The 14,796-nt window shown below is 44.4% G+C and overlaps 1 protein-coding gene across 2 annotated transcripts in view; it reads right to left on the reverse strand.

Annotated features, from left to right (window-relative positions):
• Window positions 1-14,796, reverse strand: part of sema5a (sema domain, seven thrombospondin repeats (type 1 and type 1-like), transmembrane domain (TM) and short cytoplasmic domain, (semaphorin) 5A) — a 196,746-nt gene that overhangs the window by 117,791 nt on the left and 64,159 nt on the right. For both annotated transcript variants that reach the window (XM_014157212.3, XM_014157211.3), the window contains 2 exons: window positions 14,098-14,197; window positions 8,886-8,931 (listed from right to left, as the gene is read on the reverse strand). In XM_014157212.3, the coding sequence (XP_014012687.1) occupies window positions 8,886-8,931; window positions 14,098-14,197 (146 nt within the window). The remainder of the gene's footprint in view (window positions 1-8,885; window positions 8,932-14,097; window positions 14,198-14,796) is intronic.

Below are 14,796 nucleotides of genomic sequence, written 5' to 3' on the forward strand. Positions count from 1 at the left end.
CTGACCATTCAGCCTGCCCTTACCTTGAGCCTGCCTGCTTCCTTGTACCCTTTGGAACTCTGACCTGGTTAATGAACTTTTGCCTGTCCTCGACCTGCCCCTTGTTGTTTAATTAATATCAGAGGCTCTAACCATCTGCCTCCTGTGTCTGCATCTGGGTCTCGCCCTGTGTCGTTATAGTACGAACTGGCCATGACTGACCCAGCAGACTTGGACACCATTAAAAAGCCACCATTAAAAACACGACGAGCTACTTCAGAACCTTATGGAATGGTTCCAATCTCTGGCGGAACGCCACAACCAGGGGTTCAAGGCCCCTGTTGGGGCTCGGGGGCAGTATTGAGACATTTTGAAAAAAATATGTGCCCATTTTTAACTGCCTCCTACACCAACTCAGAAGCTAGGATATGCATATTATTAACACATTCGGATAGAAAACACTCTGAATTTTCTAAAACAGTTTGAATGGTGTCTGTAAGTATAACAAAACTCATATTGCAGGCAAAAACCTGTGAAAAATAGATCCCAAAAAAATGTGAATTTTGTGACTGTACTATTTAGTGTCATTGTTTTATAGATACCATAGTGAGAAAGGATTCATTTCGCAACACCTACGGCTTCCACTAGATGTCAACGATCTTTATAAAGTTGTTTGAAGCGTCTATGATAAACAGAGAGCAAATTAGAATCCAAGGAAGTTGACATGTCATCACTTCATTTTTTTGCGCCTGCGCATAAATCTGAGAAACGTGAGTTTGTCATCATTTTTTATCTAGACATAGGATAGGTTGTGTGAAAATATTACTGATGTTTAACGTTAAAAATGGACCAAAAGATTAATGCTAAACAACATTTGACATGTTTGAACAAACATAAATAGATTATTTACTAGGTTTTTTTAGCTTTTCGGCGTGATTTTACCAGCCCCCCACCACGTTTTGTGGGAGCATAATGAACGCTAAGTACTTGGTGTTATTTGGACATAAATTATGAACTTTGTCAAAAGAAACCACATTTGTTCCGGACCTGGGATGCCTTCCGGACCTGGGATGCCTGTCTTCTGATGGAGATAATCAAAGGTAAGGGGATATTTACAATGTTATTATCGATTTTAGATGATGCTAACTGTATAGCATAGCCTGTTGTTCTTAGCATAGCACCCCGTTTATTGCAAAATGTGATTTCCCAGTAAAGTTATTTTGAGATCTGGCCATTCGGTAGCAATTACGAGATGATAATATATTATTCTTTGAATGACAATATTATAATTTACCAATGTTTTCGAATAGTAATTTTGTTATGTTCACCGGAAGCATTTCAGAGAAGAAAAAAATCTGAATTTCACGCTACTGTAAAATGCTGTTTTTGGATATAAATATGAACTTGATGGAACAAAAAATGCATGTATTGTATAACATAATGTCCTAGGAGTGTCATCTGATGGAGATTGACAAAAGTTAGTGCATAATTCAAGCTGGTTTCTGCTTTTGGTGACGCCTGACCTTGAATTGAAAATGGATGTTTGTACTTTTGTGGCTATGTACTGTCCTAACATAATCTAACTTTATGCTTTTGCCGTAAAGCCTCTTTGAAAATCGAACAATGTGGTTAGATTAAGGAGATGTTTATCATTTAAATTGTGTAAAATAGTTGATTGTTTGAGAAATTGAAATTATTAGATTTTTGATGTTTTGAATTTCCAGCCTTGTTAGCAATCCCGGCTCGGGGTTCATTGCTAACCTGTAGCCCCAACAGGTTAATGGAGCAGGTCTGTGAATTATCTCACAGGCAGCATGCCACATCTGAGACCTCCCAGTCACTCAGTAACCCACCTACCAGCGGTGGGTTTGTTCAGCCTACCCCGTTTCCCCGAGAACCCCGCATACCTCTTCCTCCGGAGCGATATACTGGGGATCCTGGAACCTGCCGGGCGTTTCTTTCCCAGTGCTCCCTTATTTTTGAGCTACAGCCATCTTTGTTCCTTTCGGATCGGTCGAAGATAGCGTATCTTATTATGCTAATGTCTGGAAGGGCACTCTCCTGGGCTACAGCTGTTTGGGAGAAACAATCTGGTGTTTGCTATTATCTGTAGGATTTTATGGCAGAGGTGAGGAAGGTGTTCGATTCTCCGGTGCCTGGGAGAGAGGCGGCCCGAAAACTACTGAAATTAAATCAGAACTCCCATAGTGTGGCAGACTACGCAATAGATTTTCGCACATTGGCCACCGAGAGTGCCTGGAATCCGGAGGCCGTGTTCAATACCTTCACGGACTATCAGAGGAGATAAAAGATGAGCTAGCAGCCCGGGAGTTTCCTTTGGACCTCGATTCCCTCATCTCCTTTACCATTAGGATTGATGGGCATCTACGGGAACTCAGGAATGAGAGGAGGTCGGGTCTCGGCAATACTCGTTCATCTGCTGCTGCTTGTTCACCTCTGAAGGAACCCGGAAGTCCCCAAAGGCTGCATTTCTGAGAAGATCCGAAGCCACCCGAGTTCCCTGGAATCATGGGCGACGGGTCTGTCGGATACACTGGAACCTATGCAACTGGGCAGAGCTAGATTATCGCCTAGGGAATGTTCACGTAGGCTAAGCTCCAACAGTTGTCTGTATTGTGGTGCTGCGCGGAATTAAATAGCCACCTGCCCAGTAAAGAGACCTGACTCATTAGTAGGCACGATTAGTAGGTACACTGGTGAGCCAGACTGGGAATTCACTAATTCCCATTACCCAAACTCCTTTTTTTTTGTGATCCTGCTGTGGGGAGACCAGTCTAAGACTCTACGGGTGCTCATTGACTCTGGGACAGATGAGAGTTTTATGGACGCTATCCTGTTATCGGAAATAGGTATCTCCACTCAACTCCTCTCCTTTCCAAGAACGCCAGGGCACTGGACGGCCGCTCCATTGGAAGAGTCACGCACAGAACAGTTCCCATTAATCTGCGGGTATCTGGAAATCACAATGAATCAATACAGATTCTCCTCAGTGAGTCTCCCCACATCCCTGTTGTTTTGGGATTTTCTTGGCTCCAGAAGCACAACCTCGATATTGACTGGACCATTGGTTCATTCCTGGGTTGGAGCCCGTTCTGTCATTCACATTGCCTGAAGGCAACGCAGCCTCCCCCGGAACGTCCACCTCCAGGGTTAAGTCCAGCCTCGGATTTCTCTGCAGTTCCCGCAGAGTACCATGACCTCCTGGAGGTTTTCAGCAAGGCTCATGCTACCTCCCTTCCTCCACACCGTTCTTACGATTGTGCTATTGACCTCCTCCGGGCACCACACCGCCTCGAGGCTGGCTATATTCCCTGTCTGGCCCTGAGACCAAGGCCATGGAGGAGCACATTGAGGACTCTCTGGCTACTGGGAGTATTCACCCTTCTGCCTCCCCTGCCGGTGCAGGGTTCTTCTTTGTGGGGAAGTAGGACAAGACCCTGCATCCATATATTGATTACCGGGGCCTCAATGACATCACAATCAAGAATCGTTACCCTCTACCACTCCTATCCTCGGCTTTTGCACCTCTCCAGGAGGCTACCATATTTTCCAAACTGGACCTTCGGAATGTCTACCACCTTGTTCGGATACGCAAAGGAGACGAGTGGAAGACGGCCTTCAACACTGCCAGTGGACACTATGAGTACCTTGTCATGCCGTACACTCCCACTGTCTTCCAAGCCCTGGTCAACGATGTGCTCCGGGACATGTTGAATCGTTTTGTATTTGTCTACCTCGACAACATCCTGGTTTTCTCTTGTTCTGCCCAAGAACACGTTCTCCATGTTCGACAAGTCCTTCAGTGCCTCCTGGAGAATCAGTTGTTTGTAAAAGCAGAGAAGTGTGAGTTCCTCCACTCCACTATCTCCTTTCTGGGATATGTCATCACTGAAGGGAATGTCCAAATGGATCCAGAAAAGTTGAGAGCGGTGGTGGATTGTCCCCAACCCACGTCCAGGGTGCAGCTACAACAGTTTCTGGGGTTTGCTCATTTCTACCGCCGTTTCATTCGAGGCTACAGCACCCTGGCGGCTCCCCTCTCTGTACTCACCTCTCCCAAGGTACCGTTCACATGGTCCCCAGCAGTGGACAGGGCTTTTATGGATCTGAAACAGCGATTCACTACTGTCCTCATCCATCCGGACCCGACCCGTCAGTTTGTGGTTGAGGTTGACGCTTTCAATGTGGGAGTGGGGGCCATCCTTTCCCAGCGTTCCGTCCAGGACCAAAAGCTTCATACCTGTGCCTTCATGTCCCATCATCTCAACTCTTTGGAAATGAACTATGATGTTGGGAACCGGGAACTCCTGGCGGTTAAGATGGCTCTGGAGGAGTGGAGGCACTGGCAGGAAGGGGCAGAACATCCATTTTTGATATGGACTCACCATAAGAATTTAGAATACCTCTGCACTGTCAAGCGCCTTAACTCGAGGCAAGCCCGTTGGGCCCTGTTATTCACCAGGTTCAATTTCCCCATCTCCTACCGCCCAGGTTCCAAAAATGTGAAGCCAGATGCCCTCTCTTGCCTGTACAGTTCCGCTGCCACACCCTCTGAATCTGAGACCATCCTCCCTGCCTCATGTCTTGCGGCTTCGGTTGTCTGGGGTATTGAGGCCCTGGTCCGCAAGGCACAACATTCCTAGCCAGACCCTGGGGGGGGGGGGGGGGGGGGCATTCCAGCCCGGCCTTAGGTCCTGGAATGGGCTCACTCCTCCAGGCTTACCTGTCATCCTGGTGCCCGTCGTACCCTGGCTTTCATCCAACAACGCTTCTGGTAGCCCACCATGGCTCCTGATGTCTCGGCCTTAGTTGCCGCATGCACTGTGTGTACTCAAAATAGGACTCCGCGGCAAGCTCCGTCTGGCCTCGTTCAGCCACTCCCTGTTCCTCATCGCCCCTGGTCCCATATTTCCCTGGATTTTGTCACTGGGCTTCCCCCGTCAGATGGCAACACCACCATCCGTTTTCCTCATTATTCCCAGGGTATTTGTTCTGTGTTCTCTGTTTGTCTGTTGCCCGTTCGTCTTGTCTTGTCAACCAGCGTGTTTTTCCATGCTCCTGCTTTTTCCTTGCCTCTGTTTTTCTAGTCCTCCTGGTTTTGACCTTTTGCCTGCCCTGACTCTGAGCCCACCTGCCCTTACCTTGAGCCTGCCTGCCTCCCTGTACCATTTGGAACTTTGACCTGGTTAATTAACTTTTGCCTGTCCTCGACCTGCCTCTTGCCTGCCCCTTGTTATTTAATAAATATCAGAGACTCTAACCATCTGCCTCCTGTGTCTGCATCTGGGTCTCGCCCTGTGTCATTATAGAAGAAGGTAAATGAGGAGAGGAGAAGAAAAGAGAGGAGAGCGGGAAAGAGGAGAAGAGATGTGAAGAGGGGGAGAGTTAGAGGAGAGAGAGAAGAGAACAGGGGGAGAGGATAAGTACAAGAAGAAAGGAGAGAAGAGAAGAAGAGAAAAATAGAAGAGAAGGTAGCAATCAAAGTAGTACTAAATCTCAATAGCACTCCGACCACTTCAGCTGAGCCCTGTTTTTTTTTAGATAGGTAGCTCCTTAACTCTCTAACCTAAAACCCTGTTCCTGTCAGATGCAAAGCAGTCTCTAGACTCAGGGTCAGTTTAAATTGGCAGTTGGCCCGTGGTCCAGATTACCAAGGCTTTCTCTCTCTGGAGATGGGGCCTGCCTGGGGTGAAGGAGGGTTGATAGGGGCTAGAGGAATCTACACTGAGTGAGGGATGAGATAAAGGCTAAGAGGGATGGATGAAGGGATGGGGAGGATGAGAGAAGAAAGGATGGGATGAAGCATCTTTAATAACCAGCCCTGTCCCAGTGAGCGCCCTACACTGGCTTCCTGTTAAGGCAAGGGCTGATTTCAAGGTTTTACTGCTAACCTACAAAGCATTACATGGGCTTGCTCCTACCTATCTTTCCGATTTGGTCCTGCCGTACATACCTACACGTGCGCTACGGTCACAAGACGCAGGCCTCCTAATTGTCCCTAGAATTTCTAAGCAAACGGCTGGAGGTAGGGCTTTCTCCTATAGAGCTCCATTTTTATGGAATGGTCTGCCTACCCATGTGAGAGACGCAGACTCAGTCTCAACCTTTAAGTCTTTACTGAAGACTTATCTCTTCAGTAGGTCCTATGATTAAGTATAGTCTGGCCCAGGAGTGTGAAGGTGAACGGAAAGGCTGGAGCAACGAACCGCCCTTGCTGTCTCTGCCTTGCCGGTTCCCCTCTCTCCACTGGGATTCTCTGCCTCTAACCCTATTACAGGGGCTGAGTCACTGGCTTACTGGTGTTCTTCCATGCCGTCCATGGGAGGGGTGCGTCACTTGAGTGGGTTGAGTCACTGACGTGGTCTTCCTGTCTGGGTTGCCCCCCCCACCCCACAGTGTCTTCTGATCCCTCCTGTCTCAGCCTCCAGTATTTATGCTGCAGTAATTTATGTGTCGGGGGGCTAGGGTCAGTCTGTTACATCTGGAGTATTTCTCTTGTCTTATCCGGTGTCCTGTGTGAATTTAAATATGCTCTCTCTAATTCTTTCTTTCTCTCTTTCTTTCTTTCTCTCGGAGGACCTGAGCCCTAGGACCATGCCTCAGGACTACCTGGCATGATGACTCCTTGCTGTCCCCAGTCCACCTGGCCGTGCTGCTGCTCCAGTTTCAACTGTTCTGCCTGCGGCTATGGAACCCTGACCTGTTCACCGGACGTGCTTGTTGCACCCTCGACAACTACTATGATTATTATTATTTGACCATGCTGGTCATTTATGAACATTTTAACATCTTGACCATGTTCTGTTATAATATCCACCCGGCACAGCCAGAAGAGGACTGGTCACCCCTCATAGCCTGGTTCCTCTCTAGGTTTCTTCCTAGGTTTTGGCCTTTCTAGGGAGTTTTTCCTAGGGAGTTTTTCCTAGCCACCGTGCTTCTTTCACATGCATTGCTTGCTGTTTGTGGTTTTAGGCTGGGTTTCTGTACAGCACTTTGAGATATCAGCTGATGTACGAAGTGCTATATAAATACATTTTATTTGATTTGAGCGCCAACAAAAGAGTGACTCCCCATGGATCTCTGCCTTTCTCTATGGGGGGTATCTCTCTTTTCTTATCTCTCTGTCTCGCTCTACCTCACTTTCTTTCTCTCATCTCTGTCTATCACGATCTCCGATCTCTTTTTCCTCTATTCTTCCCTCTCCTCGTCTTCTTCATGTCTTTTTTTCTCCCTCTCTCTCCCCAACCCCCTTCCCCCATTCTCTCTATTCTCCCCTGGTCTTTGAGGGTGTAAACAGCCATTGTCTAGCCTCTGTCCAGAGCATCAGTAAACTGCCAGTGTCTAGCCTCTGTCCAGAGCATCAAAGGAGCCTGCTGTTTTCCCTCAGGAAGAGATCCAGATAAACCTCTAACGTGTCAATATTTGACTGGTTACTCACTGGGCTACACGATTCTTAGCCCCACAGGGGGTAAGTACACACATACAGCCTTCAGCCATGGAAATCAAGGAGAAAGGAGGGAGCATGCTGGTGTAATGGTTACTATTCCATTGTGAGATGAAGGGATGAAGGGAGGGAAAGAGCTACAATTATACTGTACAGTATGTTTACAAACATCACATTGCACTGCTCAAACACATGCTATCGCTTTCAACATCAAAGGTTGACAAAAAAGATAAGAGATTATTTTATAGCATCATTTTAATAACAATCAATTTGCTTGATTCAATTGATTTGGTTTTGTGCTGCCAGTCTTAACTAAGAAGAGATAGAGCATGAGCATCTGTGCTTCTTCCTCTGGCAGGCAGAACACAAGGTGCAAATAACTTAGCAAACTGCAAAAATACTATCATCACGCAGCAGAACAGAATGGGTCTGGAACATAGGAACCACAGGAATTTCACATGTGGTTTTAGGAGCTGGGGTAGACATACACGTATAGGGAATTAACACTGACTGCAGAGAAGACTACAGTTAGAGAGATGGGGCATTAAGACTAACTAAAGAGAAGACTACATTTAGACAGATGGGGCATTAAGACTGACTGAGGAGAAGACTACAGTTAGAGAGATGGGGCATTAAGACTGACTAAAGAGAAGACTACAGTTAGACAGATGGGGCATTAAGACTGACTGAAGAGAAGACTACAGTTAGACAGATGGGGCATTAAGACTGACTGAAGAGAAGACTACAGTTAGACAGATGGGGCATTAAGACTGACTGAAGATAAGATTACAGTTAGACAGATGGGGCATTAACACTGACTACTGTGGCTGGTGGACTTTCCTGAATCCCTGATCCAGCTTAGCCTAGAGATGGCCTCTGCACATAGCCCATGGTGCAATCCAAGCCCATAGGATCTCCTGACAAAATAATAATGAACCTGGCTTCATTTATCAGCACTTAACATAATGATGTTGTCAAGATGCATAGGCCTATAACATGGAGAAACTATTGAACTATTTGAAATGTTCCCTGGGTTTTCATTACTGTAGCTCCCATGGCATGCTATGACAAGCTTTGTGTCTTGTTTGTGACCATTTCTAAGGGCCTGACAGCTGGGCTGTTCCAGTAACTGCTACGATAATTACTGCATAACTGTGTTACACACAAAGACAAGACAGTCATCTTATAGATCACACTGTGGTCCAACAGAGAGTGAGGAGTTGGAGGGAGAGGGAGGGAGGGGGCAGAAAAGAAGGAAGAGGAGCAAAGAGAGAGAGAATACGAGAAGAAAGAGAGAGAGTATGAGAAAAGAGAGAAGTGAATCGAAGAGTGAGTGACAGGTATATAAATAGGAAGGGGATTGAGAGGGAGAAAGAGGGAGTGACAGAGAGATAGATAGTAAAATAGAGGGAGGATAATGGTAACGCTGGTAAAGACTCACCTGGATCAACGAGAGGTCCTCCAGATTGAGTCTGAAGAGGTGGTTTCTGAAAGAAAAAAGAGAGGGAGGAGAGATGAAGGTAGAATCTTCTCTAAAAGAACAACACCGGAGAAAATAAAAGTGGACAGGAGAGCATTTCTGGTAATAGGTGTCCAACGATATCTCTGGGTTATTTTATCCCTATTTTGGTCATTTTCTCTCCCTTAATAACACATCTTTGATGTAGCACACTTGTTTCTGGGCCACTCCAAAAGCCTGTTCAGATGTAACCACATATAGGAACACTTGATTTGACTACTTTACTGCTATAGCATTCCAAAACAAGGTATATCTTTGTTGAATAGAAACCCAGTCAAAACTGAACTGAATATAGTTTGCAAGATTACATACTTTGTCATCTCCCAGTGATATGCCCTTGTCTGGGAAGAACTTTTCCATAGACACAGATGCGGGATCAGCTTACCCTTTACAAATCCAAACATTAACCATTAGATCTTTTTTACGGGTAACTTCAACCAATGGAATGGGAGTTTTGAGGAGTATTTTTCTTCGCTCTGCTGATGAGTATTTGTCTCTGTTAATACATGAGTAATAAAGGCCTAGTTCATACATTTGGTGAAAAAATACATATTCTATTCCTCAGCTTGACGAGAAAGAAATAGCCTATTCCAAACAGACTATGGGACAGTTATGGGACGATAGATCCCAATAGGCCTAGACTAAATAAATAAAACATTCAAAAGCAATGAGTCTGATGCAACAGATCAGAACGTTTAAAATGTTAATAAACTACTATTATTTCACATTATAAGAGTAGCAATGTGCACAAGGCAGCAGGCTACATGTGAATATTCTTTCCATAATGCAATTAGCGGGAAAACACTGTTGTCAAAAGCACACCATACATGCGAGCGGTTTCAGGTGACAGAGATTAAAATATCCGTTAGAAATTTTGAAAGAGGGAAGATCTAATATGCAACAACTAGCACGGATTGCTGTTATTACAACGATTGTGCCTTTGGCTATTGACCAAAGAAAGAAAGTTAATATAAAATAATTTCCCCCATGGATATGGTCTGATTTTGTCTAGGCTACTTTAAAGCAAGGTAAGACATGCCTCATAATATGTAGTAAAACGTTCAGGTTTCAGACAATTAAGTATATGTTTTTAAAATGCATACTGCCTCCAGTTCATTGCAAAGTGGTGTGTGACGCGCTGATGATGCCTGCCTTCTGTTGCCTACGTATTTGCTATTTGAGATGCGGTAGCAGCAGCTCTCACGCTGTCAGCCATATTTTCCACTGAAAGGCTATCTGTATTGTGTACGTGTGTGATAAATAAGATACATAACAAATATACTGTACACATGCGCAAATTTAATTCCACTAAATTAGGCAAATTAACCTATAAACTGATAAGGATGACCAGTCAAACTGGTATTTCCACCAGTTAATAGTTTAAAAAGCATTATTTCGTGATGGAATTTTTTCTTCTTCTCTCCGACAATTGGCCGGCGTCAATTTTATTTATCGGCTTTTCAATTTTTTTATCTGCCAAAAGCCGGCTATCACCGGCTAACGGAAACTGTGTTTCACAGGTACATCTCTCTCTCTCTCGCTCTGTCTGATTATAAAGACTTTCACAGGTACATCTCTCTGTCTCTGTCTGATTATAAAGACTTTCACGGGTACATCTCTCTGTCTCTGTCTGATTATAAAGACTTTCACAAGTACATCTCTCTGTCTCCGTCTGATTATAAAGACTTTCACTGGTACATCTCTCTGTCTGATTATAAAGACTTTCACGGGTACATCTCTCGGTCTGATTATAAAGACTTTCACAGGTACATCTCTCTGTTTCCGTCTGATTATAGACTTTCACAGGTACATCTCTCTCTGATTATAAAGACTTTCACAGGTACATCTCTCTGTCTCTGTCTGATTATAAAGACTTTCACAGGTACATCTCTCTGTTTTCGTCTGATTATAGACTTTCACAGGTACATCTCTCTCTGATTATAAAGACTTTCACAGGTACATCTCTCTCTGTCTGATTATAGACTTTCACAGGTGCATCTCTGGCTCTGTCTGATTATAGATTTTCACAGGTGCATCTCTGGCTCCGTCTGATTATAAAGACTTTCACTGGTACATCTCTCTGTCTGATTATAAAGACTTTCACGGGTACATCTCTCGGTCTGATTATAAAGACTTTCACAGGTACATCTCTCTGTTTCCGTCTGATTATAGACTTTCACAGGTACATCTCTCTCTGATTATAAAGACTTTCACAGGTACATCTCTCTGTCTCTGTCTGATTATAAAGACTTTCACAGGTACATCTCTCTGTTTTCGTCTGATTATAGACTTTCACAGGTACATCTCTCTCTGATTATAAAGACTTTCACAGTTACATCTCTCTCTCTCTGTCTGATTATAAAGACTTTCACAGGTACATCGTTCTCTCTTGGTCTAAAGAAAAATATACTCTAATCTGAAAAGAGCATAGGCCCATGAGGCGGTGTGTGTGTGTGTGTGTGCGTGTGTGTGTGTGTGTGTGTGTGTGTGTGTGTGTGTGTGTGTTTGTGTGTGTGTGTGTGTGTGTGTGTGTGTGTGTAAACCACAGTGAAAGAAACCTTAAGCCCAACAGTGAAACTTCACTTTAATGAACACCTTTAGCCTATCCTTGGCTCAAGCTCTTTTGAATTGTGAAGTTTCCATTGTAAGCCAACTAAAAAAACGGTTTATTTGGAAACCTTTTACAAAACATGACAGTGAGTAGTATCTATATTGACTATCAATGTCTCACTATGGTTTTGGAAAGTCAGCATTATTGCATCACAGAATCATCATTTCAAAACGATTGTCTGGATCCTGGATGCTGATTGGTTGATAGCAGGGAGTTATTCACCACAATCCCCGGGTAATTTAACTGTTCCATTAGATTTATCAATGCGCATCCACTGTCCCACAGCCCAGCTAGGAAATGTATAAACTTAATCTCCCCTGGAAAAAAGCGTCTAGACAATATTTCCCCATGCTACTTGCCTAGCATTTGGTTTGCAACAGTTGGAGTTTGTCTAAACCTTTCCTGTGGAACAATGCTGCAGGTTTTTTGGGCGATCTCCACCGTGCCATGCATATGAACGTTAACGAAACTGACAGCTTCTCTGAGCCAGGCGAATTTATTTTATCAGAATAAGTATAATGGATATATCCAAAGAAATGGCAATGAAAATGAAGGTAAAATAACCAAAAATGCACATAGTTTGCTGTCATTTCAGCTGCTTGATGAGATTGTGTGTTCGCTTTAGTTGGCTAGCTAGCAAAGTAGAAGTAGCTAGCCTCCATAGCAAAATGTTTTACTTAGAACGTCCATGCCATTGGAATGGACGACCACCCCATTTGGCTAGCAACTTCAGAATCTCAGAACTAACGACAAGACTATATTGTATGGTGGAAGGATGACATAAAACAAATGTACTAATTAAAATAACGTTTTTAATGAAAAAATTTAATTAATCTTTTTTTAAATGCTGGCAACCATTTTATAAAAGAAATAAGGCCCTCAAAACCAGGAATTATTGTGCCTAACACCCTCCTAAGAGCTGTTTTTCTGGCCCTTGGCTTCGCCTCGGAAGTTATTCACACGATAATTCCCGTGTTCTCATTACTTATTTTTTAATTATAACAGCTTTATTACATTTTCAGCAGATTATCGTTTCCTTTTAAAAACGGTTTTATTTCAAATAAATTTGGCCTTGAATGTCAGAGAATCAATTTTTCTATTTCAGTTAAACTTGGTACATGAAGGTTATTCAAGGTATAACAACACTCCTAGCTCTTGTCAGAGTAATGCATCTATTCTGTAATATTATTCACCAGCTGAAACCTCTTCACATAAGATGACTCGATAGCAACACACATATACATAGGTGCACACACGAAGACGCACGCATGCACGGACACACACCAACGGATCCATCTTCTGAAGAGTGGCTATCTCACAGGGCAGGCTGTGGTCTAAGAACCTCTTTACAGTATATTGACATTTACATCGATCTGCCTCTCCTTCTCTACCTCCATTATCACTGAGTCCTTTCACTCTGGCCATCAGGCCACAGACAACCCCTAGCTCCTTAAACACTTCTTCTAGATCCCTGTCACTGAGCATTTAAGGAGCTAGGGGTTGATTTGGTACTAGGCTTCTTTGACTGTGTGAATGGTCTCGGAATACACCGTGTGTTGAATCCGTCTAACATGGACTTTCCAAGAATCCAATTAGACCTGTATTTTGGATACAGTTGGTTTAATTCAAGATGTTTAACATACGAGCAGTCGTATAATTGCCTTAGAACCTCTGGTGCCAATATGACTCACATCAATGTCTAAAACTCAAATGTAGTTAGCCAGAGAGGGTATGTCTGTGGCCTGATGGCCTGAGTGAAAGGACTCAGTGAGGCCTGGTCCTAAGTCAACCCCAAGCCCTGGACACTTCTCCTAGATCCCTTTTACAGAGCCCACAGAGCCCACTCCAGAGAGAGCGAGAAGACAGACTAGGCCAGACCACTGCAGGTAGAGACAGGACCACCCTTAAGCCCCTGAGTCAGGTTCGTGTTTGAAAGGAAAGGGTAAGAGCTCTTCTCTCTCCCTCCCTCTATTTTCTCCTTATCTGTCAATCCCTGCAAGTCTTTCCAACTCCTCCGTGTCCCTGTATCCCATCTGCAGTACATTAGTTTATTCCCCCAGCTCTGCTTCTCTGTGTTGGTCCTGCTCCTCCAGCTCTCTGTCTCCTCAGCCATCTGCTAAACTGGAGAGAACGGCTTGTATTGACAACCTAGGCCATTAGCAGAAGTGAAATCCATGCATAGTAAAGCGCACACACGAACGCACTCACACACAAACACACACAGACACTCTAGTTAGAGTTCATCTAAACCCAATCTCAGCTGGCCAGAGAACACTTCAGACAAACACAGACACTCTGGATTAAATACGATGTGCTTGACAGAGACAATGAGCTTAACTTGAGAACACTCTGTGGCAAGTGAGGGGATAGCCAGAGAGAAAGCGAGGGAGAAGCATTGAGAGAGGGGGAAAGAGAGAAGCAGAGAGAGAGAGAGAGGAAGAGAGAGAGAGGGAGAGAGAAGCAGAAAGAGCGAGAGAGCAGCAGAGAAGCAGAGAGAGAGAGAGCGAGAAAACAACATATTACCTGGCTCCGACTATCAGTTCGTTCTGGCTGGGGTCAAAGGTTAGCTGGGAGTAATCCACTGTGCCCTCATCCCGGAACCTGTGGATCCACGGCTCCATATCTGCCAATCAGTGTAGAGAAAGATACACGGTAATCAATGAAACAGGAGGAAAAGAGATCAGAGAAAAAAGGGGTGGATAAAGAGTTTAGCCAATAGCCACAGTAAGTAATAAAGTGATGTAGGCCTATATTATATTGTCTTTGTGTGTATCGTTCTGTATTGTGATTTTATGAAAACAAATGCTTCTTGCCTGGTGATGTTACACACTCCCTCGCAAAATAGGTTCAAACCAGAGGGGAGTTCCTGGTAAAATGAATATTAAGTTAAAAAAAGCCTTCCAAGGAGACCTAATGTACCCTATATCCTGTGCGTCTCCAGATAGCTGTAGTCTATCTCAAGGACACAGAAGTACAGTTTCCCACCTGGGCTTTCAACCAAATGCCTTCCACTCCATTTACTAAACCATTACTGCAGCTAGCAGGAACTAATGCATACAGTACATAGTGTGTGAGAGGAGGAGGGTTGTTTGTGTGAGTGTGTATGTGTATGTGTATTTGGGTGGGGGGGATTGTGTGTGTGTTGTGTGTGTGCATGCCTGTCTGAATCCAAGGTCCTTCTAAAGTGAATCTGAGACGGATGCATCTCATGGTTGTCAGTGC

The sequence above is a fragment of the Salmo salar genome, chromosome 19 (genome assembly GCF_965601325.2).
Source record: "Salmo salar chromosome 19, fSalSal1, whole genome shotgun sequence".
NCBI classification, from domain to species: Eukaryota; Metazoa; Chordata; class Actinopteri; order Salmoniformes; family Salmonidae; genus Salmo; species Salmo salar.